General features: G+C 38.8%; 1 protein-coding gene and 2 long non-coding RNA genes across 6 annotated transcripts; 1 reads left to right on the top strand and 2 right to left on the bottom strand.

Moving 5' to 3' along the window:
* Positions 1-448: 448 nt before the first annotated feature.
* On the top strand, positions 449-19,100 carry LOC121956155 (nucleus accumbens-associated protein 1). 4 transcript variants are annotated; one of them, XM_042504280.1, is made up of 8 exons: positions 449-642; positions 7,609-7,762; positions 8,983-9,252; positions 10,885-11,515; positions 12,710-12,880; positions 13,552-13,657; positions 13,837-13,934; positions 15,344-19,100. In XM_042504280.1, exons 2-8 carry the CDS (start codon positions 7,637-7,639, stop codon positions 15,652-15,654), a joined length of 1,713 nt encoding a protein of 570 aa, XP_042360214.1. In that variant the 5' UTR covers positions 449-642; positions 7,609-7,636; the 3' UTR covers positions 15,655-19,100. The 4 variants fall into 4 exon arrangements, with proteins under 4 accessions (XP_042360214.1, XP_042360213.1, XP_042360211.1 ...); XM_042504279.1 differs by lacking the exon at positions 449-642 and adding an exon at positions 1,085-1,219; XM_042504277.1 differs by lacking the exon at positions 449-642 and having other exon boundaries at positions 7,024-7,762; positions 12,713-12,880.
* On the bottom strand, positions 1,011-5,019 carry LOC121956156. The gene is made up of 3 exons (XR_006106678.1): positions 4,942-5,019; positions 4,460-4,631; positions 1,011-1,093 (listed from the first exon to the last, which is right to left on the bottom strand). It is a non-coding gene; the product is annotated as an uncharacterized LOC121956156 (long non-coding RNA).
* LOC121956157 lies at positions 17,847-26,343 on the bottom strand. Its single transcript, XR_006106679.1, has 2 exons — positions 25,647-26,343; positions 17,847-19,081 (listed from the first exon to the last, which is right to left on the bottom strand). It is a non-coding gene; the product is annotated as an uncharacterized LOC121956157 (long non-coding RNA).
* Between the last annotated feature and the right edge of the window lie 604 nt (positions 26,344-26,947).

Below are 26,947 nucleotides of genomic sequence, written 5' to 3'. Positions count from 1 at the left end.
GTCTAGCTTGTAGCCATTCAGCTTGCCCACGTGCATTTGACCCTACGCCCTAAGTTGCTAGTCAGGCAGTTGTATGTGTAATTGCACATCGGCTGAACACAGGTGTGTGCAGGTATAATAGGTGTCATATCACCCTGTATTTTGCACATAAAGCTTCAATTGTTTACAGCAAACAAGGGCGCGGCTTTATCCCTACTTTATATGCGCGCGCCGAGGTCACTCAAGTTAAAGTAAACACACACACACGGCCTACTTTCTCCAATTCTATCGCTCATATGCGGAGAGGGGGTGTGCGAGGGGAGTCGAGAGACGGTTTCCCCTTGCAGCCTGCTGAGCTATTGCTGTGCCAATGCGCAAACAGTCCACGCCGTGGGATAGGTCTCCCCCAAATTGAGGCTGCGCTCGAAACGATCATGCGATTGAATGACGAGCGCGTCATGCTTGTCTTCCTCCTCTGCTGCTCCGTGCGATCAGTGGCTCTGTGTTCCGCAATCCCCTGGGATACTGTACCGCCCTCGATGGCTCTGCTATCGGCGTTTTAGCTCACACTGAATGGCTGCCTGGAGCGAGGGAAAGCGGGGAGAGAGAGCGCTGCGTCTCCTCCTTTGAACCGACGCTCTGCATCAACTTCCCAGCGAGGGGGTGAGTGCTGTCTTGTCTGCCGTGTGTGAAGCGTCCTGCCGGGGTCGTGTGAGGATTCACCGGCGGCGAAGAGAGGCGAAGAGGGAGGGGGTGAAAGAAAGAGGTCTGTTCCGGTTGTCCTTAGTGGATTTGGGTTGATGATGAACGGTCCAGTAAATACGGGACAATTAAAGTTTGGGATAAGTGTGCCACTTTAGGGGAAGGGTCCAAAGTGGCACAAACTTTCTGCAACATTTTCCGTGAATTGCGCCCTATTAAAAGCGTTAAGTGTTCTCCAATGGTTAATTTCATGTCTCTCAAAAATGCGAAAATGCCATTGCAGAAAGGTTTTTTTTTTGGCACGGCAGCACTTGGTTGTAAAGAATTGTGCCTTGTTGTGCTCCCACCCCCCGCTCCGTGCCGCACTGGTTCCGTCTGGCTCGCCCTCAGCTGCTGCGTGTCCTGGGATGACCTGTTGATGTCGGTAGAATGGAGAATGGCAGGGGGAGCGATTTCCCCCATCACCAAAATATTTAAATAAGCAACATTTGGGCTTGACAACCGGCGTCGCAGCACAGCTACCTCGTCCGCACATTCAGTAAGTGTCCTGTTTATATTTGGAGTGTGTGGGACTATCGCGGAAATGCTTGACATTGTGCAGCTGAGTGTGCATGAGGTGGATGGTGCGCCGGGGCGAACCCAAAATATTTAACAGTAGTGTTAGCTTAGCCATTAGCCACCTCCTATAGGCCCGCTGCGGATGGGAGAGGGCATCAAACATTTCAGCGTTGTCAGCCACAAGGGAAAGGAGGACAAACTACGACGGCTTAGTCAGCTGGAGATGATTTAAAGTAATATACTTGAATGCAGTTTTTGACGGCGCGTAAACAGGAACACACCGTCGCCCTCACCCGGGTATCACCGGGGCTTGATGCCATCCCGTGTCGCCCCCCTCCCGTCGCCTCCCGGCTCCGGTGCCAGCAGACAGAGGAGCACTCCCGGCGGGTAGACTGGCACACGGCGCGGAGTGTTATCTGTTCCCCATTACCCCGCATCCTTTCCCGTTCAAACATGCCAGAACAATCGGGAACACTCATAGGACATTCAGCTTCAGAAATAAGGAGTTGAGAAGTTTTTCTTTGCTGCTTTATATTCACGATCTCCCTGTTATATAAGAATAATCACGAATCAGGCCCGTGCATATGTCTTGATTTGATAGGAGCAGCACAGCCATGGGTACATGAGAACCAGGAAATGCCTATAGAGGGAATGCATTATGTGCCAGCTGCACCAATGACTCCACAGTAATCACTCACACAGCAGTGCAAGAGCCCATGCTGGTTTCAATGATGGAACTGGATAAACTGTAAAATCTGACAAGTACTTAAAATAATCTCGGAAACCCATTGCATTGAAAAATAAATTAAATATAGCAAGTAAACATAGCTAGTGAAATTATATGTATGTATGATAATCGACAGATTATCATACAGATAATCAACAGAATATCATACAGGCCGATTATCGAGGCTGATAATTGGCATTTTGGGATCATCTGTATCAACATTTTATTTTAATGATCGCTGATAAAATTAATTCATGAAAAAGTGTGGATATTACACTCAATGAACACCAGGAAGGCAGTCTGCAATACATGCATGGACAGTGCCAGCATGAGAGGAACTTTTATTTTGTAAAACCTCAGGGAGCTACTCTTTAATTTATTTATTTCTTATTTAAAGTTTCACTTGACTTTATTAAAAAAAAAAAGTTGCAGGGAACCCGCTGTACATGATGTTGAAAGTTTCATCTTTTTGATTAAACACTTGCTAGGCATTTAAACAAAGTTTTGTGTTGAATTTCAGTAGTTACTCAGAATTAATAACTTTTTAAATCACATTTTCATTTCCTTTATTTTACATTTCAATACAGTTATGAAGTCAGTATCGACAAGGCAAAGCAATTCTTACCAGATTGTCTTGATCAGGAATCATATGGTGTAAAAAACTGCATGTTGACTAGCATAATATGGGCATTTCTGTAAAGGGAAGACTCATGGGTACCCGCAGAACCCATTTTCAGTCAAATATCTTGAGGTCAGAGGTCAAGGGACCACTGTGAAATGACCATGCTTTTTTCCATCGCCAAAATTTATCCTAGCTTTGGTAAAATAAAGGAAATAAAAATGTGATAAAAAAGTTATTAATTCTGAGTAACTATTGAAATTCAACACAAAACTTTGTTTAAATGCCTTTAGCAAATGTTAATCAAAACTGAAACTATCAACATCATATACAGCAAGTTCCCAGCAACCCTTTTTTATAAAGTCAAGTGAAAATTTAAATAAAAATGAATCAATAAAAATAGCTCCTCAAGGTTTTACAAAGTAAAAGTTCCTCCCATGCTGACACTTTCTTTGTACTTTTTAGTCGATAAATTTTATCAGCAATCATTAAAATGAAACACAGATACAGATAATGGGCAAAATGCTAAATATTGGCTCCAATAATCGGCCAGACTATTAATCTGTCGACCCCCACAGTCGTCTTGGTTTACTGAAAACTTAATTAAACATTTTTTTTAGTTCACAATAAAACAGAATTTTAAGTAAACTTAACAGTTAGATATAAAGATAACATAAATCAAGGTGAATAGTTATACATTTTTTGTGGTTACCTAGATTTTAAAAGTAAAATCAATCTGATTTTACAGTGTGGAAAATGCTCAGACAGTATAAGTCCTGAAATATATTGACAGCCATCCCATCATAACATAACATAAGCCTTTTCAATGTGGGCGAAACATTCATAAGGCTTACTATGAAAAGGTCTTAAGTATGTTGTGAGTATGTTTGACCTACTTTCCTCAGCAGGCTGGTTATGCCACAGGGTGAGTTCGGGTGAATTTCATTCGTTCACATGGCTGCGCTCTATATATTTAATGGAATAAGGACCTGAGATGATCCCTCTCATCTCTGCAGGCCTCACTGCCCCTCCTTGGCGCATAAAGACACACATGCACTAACACACACGCACATACAGAGTCACATTCTCGCTCACTGTCAGGGCAAACTGTGCAAACACACCCTGCTCTCAGCCCCGTGTTTGTGTGTCTTTATGTGCACGCATGTGTGCTTACTGCGGCTCGCCAAACTGTAAACAAGCAGTATTGTCTAATGTCTGTGTGTGACTCAGTGTGCCTTTTGTGGGTTTGTTTGAGTTTGTGTGTGCGCATCTGTGTTTTAGTATGAGGGAGAGGGAGCTTGAGTGAGACAGAGACAAAGAGAGCATTTCTCTTTACCCTGGAGCTTGGCGAGGTCCCAAATGAAAGGCTTTGGATATGATGGGGCAGCTCACTCCAGCCCTCATCAGTCAGTCGCACCAAAGTTGGTTGTGTGCCTCTCGCAGGGTGGGCTTCAATCAGTTTGTACTCACAATGTCACAGATTGGCTTTGCTTGGTACATGTGTGTGTGCAGCTTGCACCCATGCAACACTTTTAAGTGGTAAAGAGCATCCGTGCAAAAAGCACCTTTAGCGAGGCCTATATACTCATCTGTGTAGTTTTTTTCCGGGTATGTATGTGAACACACTTATGACTGGTATTTTGCTGTAAGTAAAGGTTCAGGGCCAGGGAAATGCCACGTGGGCTTATCAATGGATCTGTTGTATTCTTAGCTGTGATTGTGGAGGTTGTGGGTACAGAGGGCATATAGTGCTTAAAGGTCCAGTGTGTAGGGTTTATGGGGATATATTTGCAGAAATTGAATTAAATATGATGAAAAAATGTTTTCTTAGGTGTATAATAATCAGAAAATAAGTATTTTCATGATTTTGTTACCTTAAAATGAGCCGTTGATCTACATAAGGAGAGGGTCCTTGTCCACAGATTCAGCCATGTTGAACCGGCATGTTTCCACAGTAGCCCAGAATGGACAAACCAAACACTGCCTCTAGATAAGACCATTTGTGTTGATGCTTTTTCACACCGGCCACCATACTTAACAGTCCATCTGCAATGAGCAGTGCCGGAAAAAAAAGAAAAAGATTTTTTAAAGAAAAAACTGCATCATTAAGTGTTTTTACCTGTTTAAATCACTTCTTTTTCGTCTTTTTGTTTTAAAAAGGGAGCAACTTCCTCAGATAATTTTGCTCACAGTAAAAACCTCGTAAACATTTGGGTCTTAAGTTTTTCCGAGGATATAGGTAAGTACATATTAGCAGGTGCTGGACTAGCAGCCTATCTTTAATGTGCAGAAAAGGGAAGGAAAAACACTGATTTGTAACATGAAACAGCTGTATTCCATTTTTTTTTTTACTCACCCAGTCCATTTTTTTGGAGAGGACGAGATCTCTGCAAATAATTGGACTCAAGGTAAAAACCTCCAAAACATCTATATCAGAAAAAAAGCAAACATTAAGTTATCAAAGAAAAAAAGGTGAGCACACATTAGCAGGTGCTGGGCTAGTGGCCCATCGCTGACATGTAAACAGCGTAGTGGAAACACTGATTTGTATTGTCAAACCTTTATATTCCGTGTTTTCACTGGTTTAAATCACCTGGTCCATTTGTTTTGGACAGCAGGAGACCTCTGCAAATAATTTGTTTTGTTTTTTTTTTGTAAAACCCTCCTGAACAATAAACACTGAAGGAATCCAAAGTGGGAGAAGTTTCAGCTGGTTCAATCTGCAAGCTTCACCACTAGATGCCACTAAATCTCCCTAAATCTTACACAGACTGTACCTTTAAATATAGTGAATCCCTGCAGTGAAAAGTGTATTCCTCCCCATGCTATTGTGTAGAATGAGGTCATGCATACACATTCTAAAAAAGATATCTGGTGTCTTTAAATATCCTGACTCTGAACACAAAGCTATCTCACAGAATCAAGCCTGCACACAGTGTTCCTATCATCAGCAGAGGCAACTTGGGTTCACTTTAATTTAATATTGACACGCATAATATAGGAATCTCCGGGAGGGTGCAAGGGCAAGGGGATATATTTGCTTTTGACTGTTTAGAGAAGTGAATGGAAACATGCTATGCTGTGTTTGTTTAGGCCGCACACTTTTCCACATAGAATAACAGAACATGACCCAGTTATCTAAGGACACAAGGTTTATAGCTCATAGAAGACAGAAAATAAAAAGGCTCTTACTGAGCCTGCTCTTGGCAATAACAACTACTGCAAGGCTAAAGTGACGTATAGGATTAATGCAATGTAGATTATCCGTGGAGGCTTCGACCAAACTTTGTTTCAAATATCAACGTCCTGTGCGCCTGCCAAAAGCCTTCAGTAGGACTGTGTGAAGAAATATTTGTGGTCTACGTCGATTGGATATGCCAAGGGACAGAATGCTAAATCAGGACTTATTTTCTCTAGAAAAGAGGTGTTTCATTATAAACTGTTTGGCCTAGTGGTAATAAAAAAATAGACGTCCATTAGATTTAATGTATGTTCGGTATAACTCTGTCCCAGTAAAAGACTGTAAGCCGTTTTATTGTGTCCGTTAATGCAAGAGCCTGACATTCCTCAACTGTTTTGTTTTAGGTCTGTTCTCCTTGAGCTTTCGGTCTTTTGACACAGTCATGTTACATTACCCCTCCTCCACTTCACGACGCCTGCTGCTTCTCTCCTCACAACAAAGACACGGCACAGGATATAAAAGTTTTTGTCATTGTTGTGAATGGGTCTGCCCAACTTATCCCACCTGGGACCATGAGCCTTTCATGACCAGCAATAAAGGCGTTAAAACTAGGGTTGTCAGGATGTCAGAATGTTAAAGGTCCAGTGTGAAAGATTTAGGGGGTTACACTGGCAGAAATGGAATATGATAAAATAAGCAGGTTTTCTTAAGTGTATAATAATCTGAAACTAAGAATCATTGTGTTTTCATCACCTTAGAGTGAGCTGTTTAAATCGACAAATGGGGCAAGTCCTCTTTCACAGAATTTGCCATGTTTTTCTATAGTAGCAGAAAACTTACAACTCAAATACTGGCTCTAAATAGGGTCATTCGATAGACATCATTCACATTTTCATTTCGGCCACTGTTCTCTTACATGCACACAGGAGAATGTCAATTGGTTGCAGTCTGCAACCTAAGTCGCTAGATGTCACTTAATCTTACACACTAAACAAGGGATGCACCAAAATATCGGCACGTCATCTGTGTTGGTAGATATTGGCTTTTTATTGGAATCAGTCAACATGCTGATTTCTGCCAATATGACAAACTGTTTTTCTTTTGTTGACAAAGTGAACATGTACAAAACATCAACCCTGAGTCAAAGCATTTTTCATATTTTGCACAATGAATGAATATTACATACACTGAAAAGCATTGTATATCATGACTTTATCTGCCAATGGCCCACCATGATCAGTGTGTGTTAATTCCACTGCAGAAAATACTTACCACTAAAATTATGTGGGGAAAAAAGTGTATATATCCATATCGATATTGGTTATCGGTATGTTTTAATTTAAAAAGTAAGTGTCCGTTCTGCCTGAAACATGCACAGCTCCAGTCACGTGGAACAGCTACCAATAGATTTTCCTCCTCAATCTGTGCAGCCTTGGGTTGAAAATCTTATAATGGATCTGTTTTTACGCCACGGCAGACATTCGCGTGTGGTTCGCTGTATCGTGGCGGTAGATTCCATCACAAGAAAGGCTCCAGTTTTATAGCGTCAGTACTTTGATACAATCTAGTGTATATTTAATGGAGTCTGTATGGTTTTTAATATGCATAATAAAAAAGCTTAGTGGAGTAATGTGTATGACACGATGTAAGCTGACTAAAGGTCCAAATAGTAACTGCCTGATGCTCCCAAGTTACCCTGAATCTATCTTTAATAAGCAGTGTCATACAGTACACAGAATTAATGTGTGGATGGGGTTTCACTGTCATTTATTGTAATCATCACTCCTGTCTTTCTTTCTCACCTGTTTCCTCTTTTTCTGTCTCTCTTTCTTCCCCAACCAGACCTTTTGGTGGTGTGCGTAGGCGCACCATGGCCCAGACCCTCCAGATGGCGATCCCAAACTTCGGCAATAATGTTTTGGAGTGTCTGAATGAGCAGCGGCTGCAGGGCCTCTACTGTGATGTCTCCGTGGTGGTCAAGGGCCATGCCTTCAAGGTACTGATGAGACAGCAAGTTATTTTTGTATTCATAATGGAAATTGCACTTCTAATGAAAGTCAAGGCTAAATTTAGTGAAGTTTAAGGCTTGGGTGCAAACAATTAGTCCTGTGGCTCCATAGCAGCCATATTGCATTGAGGACAGAGTGCCAGTATAATTTAAAAGTAATGTTTGGACAGTAATTGTAAAAAAGAGCTAGGGCAATCATAACAACTTTGTAACTATGATGAATTGTTCAACCAGTAATAATGATACACTTCCACAGAGAGCAATTTTTCCATCCCAGTATAATTTTAGAGATTTTCCTCTTAAGCTGGGAATTTGGATGTTATTTAAATCACTTGTTTTTAGTCTTTACTTAGAATGACAATGGGATCTCTTTAACAAAATGTTATTTCCCTTGTAAAAGTAATGGGTTACAAATAGGTTGCCCTTACTCGTAATTTGTAGTTTATATATATATATATTTAAAAAGAGACAATGTACATTTATCCACATTTGTAAATGCAAATGTTAAACAAATGTAAATATACCCGAATTACCCAGGAAGCTAGTTTTCTAGTTTTAGCCTGATGTTAATAAGCCATCCTAAAACAACTAAAAAATAAATAAACAATATGTACAATGGTTACATGTTACACATTAAGAATAAACAACACAATTTGACAATATGAGTGGACAAAATCCAGATAGCAGGTGATACAGCATGAGTAGTCATTTTTAAATTAGTTAAAATTAGTCTAGCATCAGTGCTGACATTGTTGATTCTCAATAAACCATTTCTTAGCATCACACTTTAATGACTGATATATTGAATGGCAAAGCCTCACTCTTAATCTAGGCAGATTTTCTTAACCCTCTGTGCCCTGTAATCTAAGGTCCCAACAATGACCCCAAACAGAATTTTCAATTTATGTATTTCTTTCTTTCCAAGGACACTGGGAACACACTTAAATACTGACTAAATTCACCATTACTTGGCACTAAATGCTTGCATAATGGTTAATATCCATTACTGGCAAATTTCATTGATATCCAGCCTCAACCAAATCAGATTATCAGTTTAGAAGAGTTTCTTGTAACATTGTCTTCACATTAAGGAACTCTCTCTGAATTTAAATCATTAAGAAAGAGAAAAGAGTTAATACCTACTATCTAACATTAAAATTCTCTTTTAGTTTCTAATAGGACGTCTTACTTATCTGCTTTTGTCTCAGGCCCATCGAGCTGTGCTGGCTGCTAGCAGTTCTTATTTCCGGGACCTTTTCAGCAGTAGCAATGGTGGAGGTGGGAGCAGCAACGAGACAAGCCCAACTGTAGTGGAGCTCCCGTCAGCCGTGCAGCCCCAGAGCTTCCAGCAGATCCTGTCTTTTTGCTACACAGGCCGTCTCAGCATGACTGTGGGGGACCAGTTTCTCCTCATGTACACTGCCGGCTTCCTGCAGATCCAACAGATCATGGAAAAAGGCACTGAGTTTTTCCTCAAGGTAAAGGCTGAAACGGTTTTCAGTAGAAACTTGTCAAAGCAGGAACACATTTAGCTGCGATGTGTAATCTGAAAAGCCCAAATGCAATTTAAAAAAGTGTTATTGTGACAGCAAAAGTCTAAGTGACAGATAACCCAAAACAGGTCAAAAGAAGACGATCCCAGCAAACACTGGTTAGACAGTGACATTGTGTCTCTGGACAAAAATGGTCCCGGTCGGACGCCAAAAACTCCAACGCGGTTACGAGGCAGAAAGCCAAATGGTGACATTGTTTCCACGTCCAATAATGGCCCATTCAGACCCTCCCTTACAAACCAAAAGAAATATTGATCATATTGTTATGAAAAAAAGCCAATGCATGTATGTTTTCTTCTCTTTTAATACATTTTATTGATTATTTATTTGTTTAGAAGTGGAATGAAAATTGTGAGAGTGACATCCACTCCATCTCTAAAGACTCTAATTCCCTAATATCCATGACACCCATTTTTTTAAAAATATAAAAAAAACATGAATGTATATCTACATGTACATTATACTACAGTATCATCATTTTAAGGCTGTTGTGTTTGGAAGAGCCAAAATTCTTTATCCAAACTATCATAGAAGAAGGCTTCAGGGCCTCTTGTTTCTTTATAAAGAGCATCAAAGTCCATGCAGATACAATGTCATGGATAAAGCATGAGGCAGTCACATTTGGGTTTTAGACCCATGCGGTTCAGTGTTAGCTTTATTATTATTTGTGATAATGTATTTTGATGTTGTGAACATCAGCACAACTTCAATTTTGGAACCAATTTTGAATGATAACAGGACACCTTGATTGAAGTTCGAACAATGGTCATTCAACAATGTTTGCTGGGATATTACCAATATCACTGTTTAGAGTTGACTGGGAATACTTTTTCATGATCTGAGGGAATTGACTGTTTAAAATAAAGTGTCTCATCCAGTTGAACAAGTTCTGAAATCAGAGACTGGAAGGACAAAAATTGAAAGGATTCATCTTCTGCATGTATGCAGTGAGGAAATTTAAGGGCAGCCTCTGTAGTAGTTAGTGAAAAGTGCTGGTGAAAGTAAAATTATAGTGTGACGATGGTTCCAGATCAGGAAGGGAATTGCTTAATCATTTCCAAAAAAACATGACTAATCATACAAAATGTTAAGGGAATGTGGCCAATGGGTGTTGAGATGCAGAGCTGTTGGATCAATAGATGTCATCCGTATTGACTTTTGAAATGAATGAAAGCGTTCACAGTAAATAACGGATATCGGTGAACATGCTGATTTCTGCTGATATCATAAATTGAAATTTATATTGATAAAGTGAACAAGAACAAAACATGAAAAAAATGTTACATACATTGAAAAACATTGTTTTCTATGTCTCCATCTGCTGGTAGGCCATCACGATAAGAGTAAGCGTCATCAGATGTTAAATTAATTACAGAAGAGACTTGGTGATCACTAAAATTAGATGGGGATAAAAATGGATATATATTAGTATCAGTTATCGGCCAAATGGGTTGTTTTTATACCAGCATATCAGATATCGGCAAAAAATATATTGCAGCCTTAAAGTAAACACATATGTGTGCTGACACAAAGCTGGTGTATACTTGCATTTTCTAGGTCTCCTCCCCCAGCTGTGACTCCCAGGGCCTTCAAGCTGAGGAGGCCCCACCCTCTGAGCCCCAGAGCCCTGTGACGCAGACCAGTAACAGTGCAGGCCGGCCTGCCTCCTGCCTGACGCCGCTCCCTCTGGTATCACGGGTGAAGACAGAGCAGCCAGCTAGCCAGCCGGAGGCCGCCACTCCTTACTCGGTGGTCTGTACTCCTGTAGCCAAGCGGCTGTGGGAGGGCGGCAGCAGCCGAGATGGAGGCGGGGTCGGCTCAGGGGGTGGAGGCGGGGCTAGGAAAGCAGCCCGTTATTCCCAGGAGGCAGTTCGGGGCAGCGCCATTCAGAGCCCCGGGGCCCTCGGACTGGCCATGGGTATGGGTGCCAACGCAACCAGCCTGGCAGGCGTGGTGGCCAGTGGTGGGCTCAGTGGCAATGCCGGCACCAATGGAAGCTCTGCAGCAGGCCTCGGCATGTCAGAAGGTGCCAGCCCGGGCACCCTGAGCACCTACGCCAGTGACTCGCCCATCAGCTACCATGATGATGAAGAAGAGGAAGAGGGAACAGATGAATGTGCTGAAGAGCAGTATAGGCAAATCTGCAACATGTATACCATGTACAGCATGCTCAACATGGGAGCTGCAGGTAATGAAACAGAATACTATGTATAAATACAACAGAAAGACAGAGAACATGTGTCATGTGGTCTTATGTTTACAGCTACTTCAATTTTAGGTGAAAGATTACGTTTTTTTGTCTCTGCTGAGATTTCTCATTTTACTTTAATGGATTTAATAGTAATCTGTAAGGGTGTATCGATAGTCAAGCAAGTCAGTTTTGTTTATAAAGCCCAAATCACAATTAACCTCAGAGGGCTTTACAGCATACGACATCCCTTTGTCCTTAGACCTTCACATCGACTAAGGAAAAACTCCCCCCGAAAAACCCTATAACGGGGAAAAAACAAGATATATGGATCTGGATCAATGTATACATTTAGAGATCAATGATCCAATATCATCAATCTTCGATACATATCATCATCTTTAAAGGGGACCTACTATACCTTTTTGGATATTTCCCTTTTCTGTATTATTTTGTATAGCATTTTTGTGCTTGTAAAAGGTCTCTTAAGTAATAAAGCCCAAGTCCAAGCCAAAGGAAGCTCTCTTTGCTCCTAAGCTGCCTGAAACAGCTCGTTTGATTTTCAGTGTTTACTTCTGTAACTTGGTTATATCACAAGTAATAAATAGAATAGATTGTGCATAGAGAGAGCCAGCTAACCAATCAGAGCAGACTTCTTGGGAGGCGGGACATAAACTCAGACAGAGGTGCTGCAGCAAAGGGCAGTATGACACATGATGTGTTTTTTGAACATTAAAGCATGTAAACCTATTCTGGTGGATTAAAAAAATAAAAATATGATCCCATGAATGAGCATAATAGGGCCTCTTTAAGATACGCCTTTATTTTGAAATTCCCACAGCATGTTTGTGACACCATTTCTGTTCAAGCACACCTTCCTCCTAAACGTCAAACAGTGCCAGTGGCCTAGCAGATAATGGCAAGGAACCAATAAAAAGACAATGAGGATATTTACTGATACAATCTGGTATCTATTACAGTCCCGAGTTAAACTGAATTGAATTGAAACAGTAATAGACTTTGTGATATCAGCAAATATCGTATTGTAAGAATGGACATTATGTATCGTGATGAAACTTTTGATTTACGCCGAGTAATCTCATGTATTTCTGGCTTTAGCAGACATTGTGCTGTGTAAAAGTGTGAAAGTGGTGTGGTTCAATATTTATTTTGCCTTCAATCGTCTCTTTTCAGCAGCTGGTGAACGTGTCGAAGCTCTACCAGACCACACAGAGACACGGGGCCGGATGCGAGGAAGAGACCTTACATGTCTCCCCGCAGAACTCATCGCTCAAATAGGCAACCGCTGTCATCCCAAACTGTACGAGGAAGGAGACCCTGCTGAGAAACTAGAGTTAGTCTCAGGTATGCTTTGTGTCTGGTAAAGTTGGTAAACTGCACTGAATTGTTTTTGTCAGTGTCTAAGGCCTTCAAACATTTGGAAGACTTAAGAAAAACATACACTTGAGCTATAAAATATACAGACAGCAATCTTAGTTGATTCAGTGGATCTAAACAGGACACAGCCAGTGGCAGTGGTATGTACACACATATGAAGCAGAAGCTGTCCTCAGATGACTGGGCTTGGCATTGGTATGCAGATTACGCTGCAGTACTGCACATCTGACTCAGTGTGTTTATGTCAAGGACATCCTGTGGTGATATCTGTGATACCTTATGGACTGGGTTACATACCTTATAATATTGTGTGTTTGACTGAGAGAATGAGAGTGTCAGGACTAAAGACAGAAAAAAAACTATACCATAGTTACATTTTTAACATAGTTTTGTTATATGTATGGAAGAAAATCAAGACTCTAAACTATGACATATGACTAAAGCACAGCCTCCTCATCCCCCACCTACAGCTGTAATGTTTGATATGAATCTGAAGTGTTTTATTGTTTATGACCGACAAAATCTGAACTTATACAGGCCTGACATGAGGTGAGACACTAAATGAGTCATAATAGTTATGATGATGTCTGTTGGTTCATTTTTTTTGTTAATATTCTTGGTATTTGTAATCTTTGCAGGTACTTCTGTGTATATATCACGAGCCCAGCTAATGAACTGTCATGTGAGCGCAGGGACCAGACACAAGGTGCTGCTTAGGAGGCTGCTGGCTGCCTTCTTTGACAGGTTTGTTCCTTCCATCTGTGCGTCTGGGTCTATTTCTGCAAGTGTTTCATGTAAAGTTAGCAAAAGCTTTGTTTTTAATATAGAGATTAATGTACTTTTTTTTTATCTGTGTGGCATTAGAGCGATATAACAACTATTTTTGTTTCCTCTGTTATGTGCTCTTATTTTTGATGCATCAGGAATACTCTGGCCAACAGCTGCGGAACAGGCATCCGCTCGTCCACCAACGACCCGAGCCGCAAGCCCCTGGACAACAGAGTTCTGCATGCGGTCAAATGTGAGTGAACATGTTTTTCTGTCTGTGGGTGTTGGCCCACAAGCATGCAAACAATGTGCACATTTGCTTGTGATGTTGAGTACAGATAATAGGGGAATCATATTTTACATAAACACGTACATGCATATTGTAAAGCACATTGTTGCCGAATTGAATGATTGGCTGTCTGAGTGAAACATGTCGGTTTTTAACTTACTTTTGGATCAAAGTGCAAAGGGGAAGTCATATGCCTCCTGCTGCACCCTTATGACGAGCATAAGGTAATAACCCACAGTCACCACTAGATAGCAACATTCACCTATGTTCCCATATGTATGCATGCATATAACAAGGTGCTCTGTGTTCACACGTTCATGAAAAGGAATGACTTGTGTGACTCTTTGAAGCTCAGTGAAGTTTTTGCTCACTTTGTGAAGATGAACTCATTTGCCTACATCTCATTAGTGAAATGAGAAAGGCAGCAGGACGCGTTTTAAGAAATCAGCCGCTTCATTTACAATTTACATTTACAAATAAGAGATCTGCAGGAGTCCTGCAAATATTAGCTCTCTGTGTACTTGCTAACTTGGGGAGATGGTTGTACAGTATTTGCCAACATTGACTTAAGTGTAGTGTAGGGCACTTTTGAGAATTTATTTTGATGTCATTCAGATGATTTCAGATTTTATATCTACCAAACTGAGCTAAGTATCAACACTGCAAGTGCTTCCGTGTGAGGAGGAGACGCTCTGATACTTGAGACTGCTTAAATTCTCCACGCACCTTGCAAGAAGGTGCAGTTGTATCAGAGGCCTAGTGGAAAAAAACACTCAAAAAGTGCAGAATTTTTGAGCACCATACATTACTCATTAAGTAATGTGTATTCTACTGATTCAACATTTAAAACAATGTAAAGAATTGTTTTAAAAAGTATCAATAAATAAATATATGTATACATAAATGCTGAAATAAAACAGAAATAAATAACTGCAAATCAAAAAGAAATTAAAATAAATATATAAATAAATGTTCGAATAATTATGGAAATAAATAGACGAATGTATAAACACATAACTACTAAATAAAGTCGATAATTTAACAGGACATAAGTAAATATCTTAACCACATTTATTTTTTCCAGTTTTTTTTATTCCTTTGCGTATATATTTTTAACTTATTATCTATTTATGTATTACTGTCATCATGTATGAATTTATTTATTTATCCAATGTTTGTTTATTTACATATTAATTTGTGCAATTATTTATTTTTGTATTTATTTTTTCTTCATATTACAGTATTTATTTATACATTTATTTATTAATCGATACTTTGGCCTTTTTTTTCGTCCTCCCTAGTATTTCAAACCCTAAGGTGTGTTAGCCTAACCGTTTTTTGTTTTTTGTTTTTTTTTTACTTTTACTTGTCAGTTTATTGCCAGAACTTTGCCACCAGCTTCAAAGAGAGCGAGATGAACGCCATCGCAGCCGACATGTGCACCAACGCCAGACGCGTGGTCCGCAAGAGCTGGATCCCCAAGCTGAAGCTACTGATGGCCGAGAGCGACGCCTACACCGCCTTCCTCCCCGACGGCGTCAAGATGGAGGATGACACCCTAGGGGCAGACCCAGCCTTCGACCCTGCCTCTCTGGAGGCCGCCAGCGGCCCTGGCATGGAGTCAGGCGGCTCTTCAGGTGAATCGCTACCAGGTGTGGGCGGGGACGGAGGACCGTTATTTTGAACACTGTGTCTGGGGAAGGTTGAAATTTGGTGACACACATACCAGTATTCCCCAGTTCTGCTTGCCTCCTCACTCTTTGGCCCACGCTGATCTCTCACATCTGACTGTCTATACTACACTGCTCGGGTCAACAGCTGCTCTGACCCTGATGTAACCAGGACATGAAAACCTTAATTTTTGCTTTATGACTGTACAATGGAGCTAGCTGAGGAAAGGGAGAGAGTAAGAGGGTCTTAAGTTTCCTCCTAACTGCCCTCTGCCTCCCCTTGTCTTTTTAAGGTGTGTAAGCGCATCCACTGTTGCATTTTAAATACATTCCCTGAAACGCAGGTGATGAGCGGAGCCTGAGGAGGAAGGGATGGCTGGATGGACAGGCTAGGAGTAAAAGTAGCGAGTATACTGAATGTAAGTGTCAGTGGCATTTTTCTCTATGCAACCCTGACAACGTGTGTTCCAGCCTCAGAAAAGGAGCTAAATTGAAAATAGATACAATAATACACATTAACACTACCTGTTCTTCCTCCCCTCCACTCATCACCCTGCAAGTATTCGTCACCACACCACCTTTCTCGAGACCTGAGAATCTCACCCGAGTGTTTCACTGTGCAGTGTCTTTTAGAAATCGATCTCATCTTTCTCTGTTTCCTAAATATTTTGCATGTTTCTCCGTCTGTAAATTGATCCAGAGAGAAAGGGGGAAAGCTTTTTGATTGTAAAGAAAATTTAAAGGGCAACAGGTAATCAAAGATGGGCGGGTTTTTTTTTTTTTTTTTTAAAAGAAAAGAAAAACTATATTTATACAAGTGCCCATGCCTGGAATGGCGTGAGCAAAGAGAGCAAGAGGGATTGTTTTAAAATCTCTTATCTTCATGTTTTATTGAAAGAGGTCTTGTCAAATGAGGAAAAGTGCTATTTTTGCATTTAAAAAAACTATAATAAATCAGTCTTATCATAGGACCCTTAGACGTTTATTTTTATCTTTATTTGACAGTGCAGAGTGATGGAATGAGCAGTTGAACTGCTAAATTTGAAGCATTTCATCTTCTGTTCACAAGCTTAAAAGGAATAATAAGACTGATTCAGCTGGCTTGACTGTTGTCTATGATAACCGTTTCTTGTTAGGTTGTGAACCTGCAGCGTTTGCCTCCTTCGATAAAACATTGGCCCACAATTTTGATGATTACTTGTAGAAATTATAAAGGTTATAGTGATACAACAACTTGGCTAGTTTAGTCTTTGTACTGAAATTTAAAAAAAAAATGGTGACAAATGCTTAAGTCACAGGAAATTATGGGATATTGGGAAGTGCCTTTTGATTGAAATCAATAAGCAGAAACCGGGTGGGTACAGTGATGTCATGAGGAGGCAATATTGCTTGAAGCAAACAGGTTTTATGGTACTATCCATGTGTGTGCGAGACAGTTTGGTGAGGACGGAGAGCCTGTGTTGCGTGGCTGTGTCTTTCAGTACGTAGTTTATTCATGTATCTAACGCACCACCTCTTTGAGACGGAATTTCGAAATGGCTGACAGTTTTATTTTCGAGTTTGAGATGATTTTGCACCTTCCATGAGAGTGGAGGTTTCTGCACCTTAATGAGAAGAACCTCATGCACCTTTTGAGAAATGTTGTGTAGCAATTGAGCCCCTTTAGGTGGAATCGGTCTTTGTTTTTTCCTCCTGTGTCTGCCTGTGTTTTCTTGTTTATAAGTGGCACAAATTCCTACTGTACATAATCAAGATGACTGTTGAGTTAAATCCCAAGTGTTCTTCCTTTTCCGTTGCTGGATGCATTTGATTATGAAATGCCATCGACTGACCTTTTTTTTGTGTGGGTGAACGTTTGTGTTTGCTAGAAGGTTTTCGAATGACCTGTAAGAGGTCAACACGGGGGATTTATTTTTCCTGTTGCAGGTGGATATAAAATGGTCTTGGTGTGACTTAGGAATGTGTTCTTAAGCGGAAATGCTCCAGTTGATTACGTTCTCGTTCTCGAGGAGCATTTCTGAAAAAGGTTCTATTTTTCTGAAGACGGGTAGAGATTAAAAACCAGAAAGGAATTTATGTTTCTTATTCACAGCAGTTGAGTGACTTATTGAAAAAAAAATTGAAAGCATGATAAATAAATAGTTAAAACTATTTTTCGTTAGAAATTAAAATGATCAGGATGAGTTTAGTGAAATGGTCAGAACAAAAATGCAGTACCTTGTAAGTATTTTAAAGGGTAATGACGATAAAACCTCAGTAAGCTCTGCATTTGACTGTAAATGCCACATGAGCACCCCTCCCCCAATTACCTCTCCAGTATCTTTGAAGACTGTTGTGCTTCCTGTCCACGCAGCTGGTGTCATGTTTCACTTCCACAAAGTTTATTCATGTGTATCAGAGAGAGGCAAAGCAGCGGTTTTAGGTGGCTACAATTCGCCTCATGCTTAATTTGCTTAGTGGCTTTTAACTGGGCCAAGTTTACAGTTTGACTCAGATTACATTGTCATGTTTTTATCCGATATGTTTTAATTATGACACTAAGTAATTTAGTGTATCTAAGTCAGCATAATCCCTTAAATTGTTTCACGATATACCGAAAACTTTTAAATATATCAAACTCAAGGCCTCATAATAAATCCACTATGATATCAGATTCCTAGATAATTGCTCTGTGTATAGAGTTAAAGGACAAAGAGACATGTCCATCGCTAGGACCTCTGAATTAAATTTAGGGAGGTTTTGGGACATTTAATCTAGTAATGGCATGTAATTCCATTTTGGCCACTGAATCGGTCAATGTTCCTGCCTAACAAAATCAAACCAAATAAAAAGCCAAATTACTGTTCAGATGTCCGAGTTTAGTTATGTTACTGCAAGACTGTTATTGATTTTGCCCCTCAGAGATATTAGTGAGGTCAGAGCGTTATTACCGTTGACACTCTTAGAAAAACAGTGACTCTCCCATTGAAAACAAAAAAAAATGTTAAACTTAAAGATGAAACTTGAAAAATTAAGAAGTTTTTAAAGTGAGGAACAAATTACATTTCTAACCCTAGATTTCATGGTACATGGCCATTGCAAGGATGTCTGAAATTAATTCAGTTTTTTTTGGGACAGTCAATCTAGTAATGACATTTAATTCCATTTTGGCCACTAAATCGTTCAGTGTCCCTGCCTTACAGAACAAAACCAAATAAATGGCCAAATTACTCTTCAAATGTTTGAGTTTAGTTTTGTTACTGCAAGTTAAAACAAAGATTTTCCCATTGAAAACAAACATTTAAAAATGAAAAAATTAAGTGGTTGTTACAACAAGAAACAACTTCAATTTCTTACCATAGGTGTAGATTTCACGGGTGGTGCAGGGGACACATCCTTCAATATTTAGAACGTGCATTTGCCCCTCCCAGTAAAAACACGTTTCCACTGACAGCGAGTCTCCTATAAAAATATATAAGATGAAAATTGGAACAAAAAAAATTAAAGCAAGAAACAGCTTAAAATTTGTTTTGTCATAGGTGTAGATTTCAGGGGGGAAGCGGGGACATGTCCCCTTCAATATTTAGAATAGTGCATTTCTCCGCCTCAATAAAAACATAAAAGCAGCATGATTACAAATGTTCATACCATAAATCGATGCCAAAATGCTCAAATTAGTGCAGAAAATGAAGTGTTATAAAGTAAAAAAAATCTGGCAGAGGACCCCCAACCCCAGTTTCATGCATATAAAACCTACAGCCCTGTTTCTTACTGTAACCATGTTATACAGTGACCTACTGAATGACTTGTTCTCCATTCGGAGTCACTGACTTAAGCTGAAATATCACCAGTGAACCTGTGTGACAACACAGCAGCTAAGTCCAAAAACAGAAATGCCTGCACCATTAAGCCAGTCAGAATATCCTGCTATGGTGCCACATGAGCCTAGAGTAGAAATAACCATGGTTACGGTACTTGTCAGGGGTTTTTACCTATAGTCAATGTTATCTGATGTCCAAAAAGTCCCTCACTCACAATCTTCTTGCACACTGCTTCATCTGCAAGAGGTGTTTGTGTTTTACTTTGTGTGAATATGAGAATAGAAAGCTTTCATGCATCTTTTATTTCTGAGCTATTTGTGTTTTCAATGTATTTGTTTACACCTCACAACACATGTAGACCTACACACTTGAACGGATAAGGTGTGGCACGGCATGGGGAACCTTTTGTCACTAAACAGTACATATATAAATATGATTATACACATGTATAGATAAATACTGTATATTATATATAGACGCACACATAGAGGTCAGATTGTTTGTTGTGCACTCGCAGCATGAGGTATATATTTACCCAGAAACGGCGCTTCTTCACAACCTGTGCAGTAACTGGTCTGCCCATGTCTTTGCCCCTGCTCCTTGCCCTCTGTAACCCTGTAGCGCCCAGTGGACATCCTGTACTGCTCATCCTATTTCTTTCTGTGTTCCAAGTGCCAATAACTTCGTGAAAGCCCTGTAACTGTGACCCAACATTATCAAAAAGGTAATTGCACATTAACAACTGTAAAATAAATAAATAAATATAAATCATAGAGAAAATGTCAAAATGGATTAAATAATGAATATCTTAATAAAAGATTTGTAACAATTTCTCTCTGACTCCTTTTTTGCTTGAAGGTTGCTGCCTGTTGAGCGTCTGGTTGTTATATAACACATTTCATTTATGAAACTGTAATAAAATAAATGTATACTGAAGTATCTCCTATTTGATTTTTAAATAAAATATGATCACAGGTCCCACATTATGCTCATTTCAGATTCATACTTGTATTCTGGGTTTTGGACATGTTTACATGCTGTAATGTTAAACAAAAAATGTTTTTTTTTTGTTTTCAGGTCCTCTACATTTGTGCACACAGCGTCTGTACCACTACTTTAGCTGAAGTAGTGGCAGTTTCTTCCTATACAGTATATAGTATTGTTGGCATCACGACTTCATTGGAAGTCCTGACAGCTCGCTTAAAGGCGCAGTTTCTGAATATGGTGCTTTTTTTTTTTTTAAATTGTGCATTTTGATACTGTCATAATTTTTGTCACCTATATATATCACCCATACCTGCTTAATAATAATAATAATAATGGAAATCTGACTTTATACAACATGGGACCTTAAAGATGTTGAACATTGCTTTTAAAAAAAAAACAAAAAAACATATGCATTCTGTTTTTACCTTAAAAAATGATTGCCTTCAAAATCTCAGTGTTAATTTAGATTCATTTATACAATTAAAACAAATGTACTTTATTAGAAAGCCAGTTTTTCATGTATATTTCTGTGGAGAAATGCTTTTTACTGTGAAATACAAACTGGTTTATATGTAGTTTACTTTAAGTAAACTATATACAATATAGAGTAGATGCTACATATAGAATAATACATATAGTTTATTTTAAGTAAACTGCAAATAATATAGATTAGATATATATTACATAGAATATTATTTATATAGTTTACTGTAAGCAACTACAAATACATATATTTCCTTATATAATACATTAATTTACTATTTAAAGCTGCTACCAAGTTTCTTTGAGTATTAATATGCAATGTATCTCTCTCACTATAATAATCAATTTTCATAACCCTACAGATAAAACATGCATGCTCATTCTTGGATGTTCCTTTTCTTGACACTTCACTGCTCACACCTGGAGGCTGCCATGTATGACTAGTTTCTTCATGCTTCATGAACATATTGCTCCACACAGCTGTTCCCATCTTCATTTAACTATAGTTTTGCTTTCATACTTGATATACTGCACTTTGCATACTTGAAAAGACAGCTGCCTCATGAGGCCAGTGCTCACTGACATGTTTCATATTCTACTCTGATACAACAGAGCAAACGCTTGTGACTGAAAGACAAAACTCGACTTTGAATAGAGATTAAAATAGCCTACCTTTATGTTGTCTGAAGGCCATACATTTATGTTATGTAACTAAGACAGTGGTTTTATAGCTTTCCTGAGACTGAATGCATGTTACAGAATGACTAAATATTGCACTAATTATTAATATTCATTTGTACGTTTAGCACCACTTTTAAGACAATATCTGATCATTACAATGACTTAAATCATGAGAAGTGATTTGATTACGGTGGTTTAGCTGAAAAAAAATCAACTTTAAAATCCCTTTATATTTTAATCTGTTTAAGAATATTCCTGTTGTAAATGCAATGTGACTAGCACCTTTCGCATAAAATAAGACAACAAAAAAATATATATATATAAGAAGAAAAAAAACATCAGAGTGTCGGACAAAATACTTTTGTTTGTTTATTGTACATGTCCGGTGGGCATTCTGATGTTTTTTTCTTACTTATTTTTTGTAAATTTTTGTTGTCTTATTTTATTTACCATGTTTGAAATAAATTATCACCAACATTTTGGAATACTCTTCCTGCACCCTTACGGTCCTCCAAGTGTAGATTTTGCTGAGGGAGTAGGGGACACATCCCCCTCAAGATTTAGAACATGTGCATTGTCACCCCCAACAAAAACATGACATTTAGGACTTTTACTTTAACAAAATTTAAGACATTCACACCCGAAATGGATGCAGAAAAGGCACAAAGTGGTGCATTGAAAATTACCAGAATGCAGGAAATTAAGTGTTTGACACTCACATTTTCTTGCGGAGGAACCCCCGATTTCATCTGTGCCGCCCTCCGTGTTAAAACTAAAGCTGTGCCCTTGTGGTCTGCTGAATCTGTTTTAAAAGGAAGCTAGAGACATGCCTGTTTCGTTTGGGTTACCTATATACACTAGGTTTTCGTTGTATTTTGATATCATGGATTCTTGTTGTTTATTGTATTTTTTTCATCATGTATTGTGTTCTTACTTTTGCATTTTAAAAATAAATGTTTCAGGTAGTCACTTCACATCTCCCACGATTTCTTTTTGTGTGTGTAAATGCCCTTATAAAGCACTTAGGCCTCTACGTCTTTTAAAAAGCACTATATAAATACTTTGTTCATACTTACTTAAATGTGACGATTAATTCAGAATGATGCTCTGAATGAGAACCTATTTGCACTCTTTTCTTTGCATGAGCTCCTTAACTGGCTGCAGCTTCTAAAATGTAAAAGTTACTTTTTTTCTTCTGTTTTTATCAAAGTAAATGGAACATCTTTGTTTTTGAGCTATTTGTCCCACAAAACAAAACATGACTTTGTTGAAATGGGCATTTTTTCTGTGGTTATGGGCTTTTATTTGCCAATTTCTGGAATTTTTTAAACAAAACAGTAATTTGAGAAATGTAAAATGGTTAAACCAGACACTCAACACTGCACAGACCAAAGCAGAATCAAGTTAGTTTTAATTTCCCCACTTTAGCACCACCGAGTGTTAAAAGGCTGCCATGACAATCAAGCGGATACGACTACATCAACAAATTTAGATTTTTTTACACTCAGCAGTTCAAACATAAACTTGTTATAGTGATGTTCGATTGGAACTGACAAAGAAAATGTGTCCATTGTGCTCAAGGCACTGCAGGTAACTTGTGTTTTTTTCCTGCTGAAGAGGCTGATATATTGTTCATCTCACTGGAATATATTAACTGTAATGCCACAGTAACCAGCCGTGCTGTAAATAAGGAATTAGCTGTTGAGAATAACTTTCACTGTGTGCTATAAACTTGAATTAAACTATATTTTTTATGCCAATATTAGCCTCTTTTGGAATGTTGTTTTTGATTTGTTTTTTTTACACATTTAATTTGGGGTTGAGTCTGGGCCGTTTTCAGTTACCCAGCAGCAGCAGCACAAACTGTGCATAAAATAAATTAATAAATAGAACTTTTTGGTAAATTTTTTTTAAAAAAACCTTCGGATGCCATGTATACCCAAGAACAATCCAAAGGCAGACATATAAACTGTGTATCTGTCTGTTGTGGTGCTTTGCTGCTCCCTAGTGGCTATACATCAAAGAGTACTGTAAATATATTTAAGGCATAATATCCTGGAAAGAAATTCACTACGATCCTATGTAATGGTTACTTAACTCTCTTGTGCAGTATGGGAAATCTGAGATATTGTGCTGTTGGAAACTCAATCATGATGCCATTTAGGGAGTTCTGCATGTCCCACAGACAGCAGGTCAATCATGGGCCGATTATGAAACAATGGGCCTCTGCACAGATTTGGAGGAGGCCCCACCACCTCGATACAGGAGCAAGACATACACTTCACAGTGATTTTGTATCATTTGGAATCATTCTCTATCTTTATGTGGTTTTGTGTTTTGTGTCCGAGTTAATTTTGCACATTTTTTTGTGAGTGTGTGTGTTTTGTATCTCTTTGTTGTTGTTTTATGTCTCTTTAAGGTAATTTTTTTTGTCTCTTCAGAGCAATTATGTGTCTTTTGAGGTTATTCTGAATATCTTATTTTGTTATATCTCTTTGTAGTTGCTTTGTGTCTCTTAAAGGTTATTTTGTGTGTCTGTTTTGTATCTCTTCGAAGCAACTTTGTGTCTTCTTGAATTAATTTAGCATCTTTTCATGTTTTTTGGTGTCTGTCATCGTTATTTGTTATTTATGTCTCTTTAAGGTCCTCTTGTTTCTCTTTAAAGCAATTTTGTGTCTTTGAGGCAATTTTGCATATCTTTAGGTTGTTTTATATCTCTTTGTAGTTGTTTTGTGACTCTCTAAGGTTATTTTGTGTCTCCTTGTGTTCATTTTGTTTCTCTTTAAAGCATTTTTGTGTATCTTTTAGTTGATTTTGCATCATTTTTAAGTTGTTTTGTGTCTTTTTGATGAACTTTTGTGTCTTTTTGAGTTAATTTTGCCATTTTTTAATGGTCATTTTGAGTCTCTTCCTGTTCGGTATGTATTGATTTGAGTGACATTTTGCAGGTGAAGGCCTAGGAAACCTCTGACACTGGGTCTGTGCCCAGTTAGTTCATTCAATATTCCATTCATGGAGGCAACATATTGCCTGACATATGTAAATGCACACATTAGATGCAGGTCACTGGATTCAGATTGGATAAATCAATAACAAACCATTGTAAGCCCAAGAGATGTAAAAAAGGGGGGACTTATGGTGTTTCAGGCTGTGAATGAGGGGCTACAGACACGTGTGCCTCATAGGTGCTCTCCTCTTCAAATGCACATATTGTAACTCTTAAATAATCTCCAGTCTCCGCAAGTTTGTGTCAATTCTATAAAACGACCACAAGAGGGCATTCTTCAATCTATTAATTCACTGAAATCTCCAAAAAGATGTTTCCCTCCACCTCTATTTATGATTTCAAACTAAACTATAAGCTTTGCTGAATTTCGAAGGTTTAGAGGGATGTCAGGGGGAATTGCCGATCTTTTGAGATATTATTGGTCACAATAACACAATAAGACTGCATTTTTAAGAGAGCCAAAAAAAAAAAAAAAAATCAGGTGAGAATTGATTATAAATTATTAGTCAATGTCAACAGATTATTATTATTATTTTTTTTGCTTTTCTTAAGTATATTTTTTTCTGACAGTTCCGGCATATTTTAAAAAGCAAACATCAGCCTGTCATCCTCTGCAACTGATGTTTTGTTGAACTGTAGCCACTCCTGCATGCCACAAATTCCTCTGGAAGAATGAGAGAGCTTGGAAAAAAAGCTATTTTTCTGTTTCTCTCTTAGAATTAAAATCTGCTTTCAGTCTTATGTTCAAGAGTTAAATCTTGATGCTGTCATACTGATGTGATATTCAGTGTGTCTCATTCTGACTGTGCATTAAGTTAAAAAAAAAGCTGCAGTTTCTGATCATGATACAGCCTGAACTGGAGGAATGGATTCCAGTGCCCAAATATGGTCTTTGGGAAGTAGCGCGCTCTGACGCAACCCACGCTGCTGTTACTTTAAATGGCTTCAGGAAACAAGGGCTCCCACTCACGTCATGGGTTTTCCTCTGCATGTGCCACAGGAGCAGGACGTGCTTAATATGGGCATGTGTCTGTTAACCTCCACCCACCTTTTCTTTTCTCCTTCAAAGGGAAGTAACACACACTGGGGGATGGGTGAGACCGGAGGGGAGTGCACAGACAGTTGTAGGCTGGCTTTCTTCAACTGTTGCAGACAACCGAAGCAGCCAAGTGTTCATTCCTGGTGTGAGAAAAAACTATAAATAGACAGAAATATTTTCCACAGGGTAGACTTTTCATGCGTCAGGTTTTGCAGTGAAAACAAATACATCATGAGCTTAGACAGCAATAGCTTTAGGATGAAAAGAGGTGAACAAACCAGTATTTGGCAATATATTAAGAATTTATCAGCATGTGTTGCTTTTGATAAACTAACATATATTACAAAAGAAAAGCTGGCAGTTTTTGAAAATATTTGGAGGAGCTTCGTGGAATTTTTTGAAACGAAAGGTTGATAAAGACCAATAAAGCCAAGGAGGGGGTCGAGGCCATCAGAAACAAGAATATTAAGTGTTAAAGGTCATGTAAACCTGAAGATTTCTTTACATTGTAACTACTATAACAACATCTGTTTGTCTCTCCACCTTTATTCTATTTCATTTGATTATTTTGATGCTGTTTTTTGTTTTGTTTCTGTTTGGTGTGGTTTTTGGTTTGCCTTTTCCTTTTTACGGCATACCATATTTGTTGCCAAGACTATTTTATTCATATGTAATATCTGAATTTCTGTTAGAATTGAAAACCCCAATAAAGACATATGGCAAATTCATAATGTGTTCATTATGTATTTTTACTATATGGATTCATTCAATAGCAGCCTGAAACCAAATTAATTTGGGATTTTTTTGGGAACCAAATCTAGATGGGCTGGGTGCAATATATCAAAAACTAATTGGTAAAATGTTCCCTGCGAGGTTGCACTCATTGATAGTTTAACTATCAAGAAGTGTGACTGCAATGCCTCATTGAGCTTTGGCTGTTAAAGCAACAGCCAAACATTTGTCATCCAAACCCGAGTCAGAATCGATTGGATCTGTGGCCGACATATATCCACTGCAAAGAGAAGTGCATGTTTGGCTGAGCTCTGGAAAATTACTGTTAGTTGAGGGAAAACTGCTAAAGTCCAAAGTCCAAAGCTGGCTGCATGTGGTGACCTGTTTGCATAACCTGTCTAGTAAAATACTTACTATACCAAGATAAACCTAGATATTAGTTTTAGGTGCAGGTTATATTTTAAATGAAATTAACTGATGAAATATAGCCAGAGAAATATGAATCACACATTGGCTCTTAGGCCAGGATCTAATCATAATACCACCGACCAACAATAGTGCTCACAGGTGATTTCAAC

Source organism: Plectropomus leopardus, chromosome 17 (genome assembly GCF_008729295.1).
Source record: "Plectropomus leopardus isolate mb chromosome 17, YSFRI_Pleo_2.0, whole genome shotgun sequence".
Taxonomy (NCBI): Eukaryota; Metazoa; Chordata; class Actinopteri; order Perciformes; family Serranidae; genus Plectropomus; species Plectropomus leopardus.
This window is presented reverse-complemented; position numbering and strand designations above follow the sequence as displayed.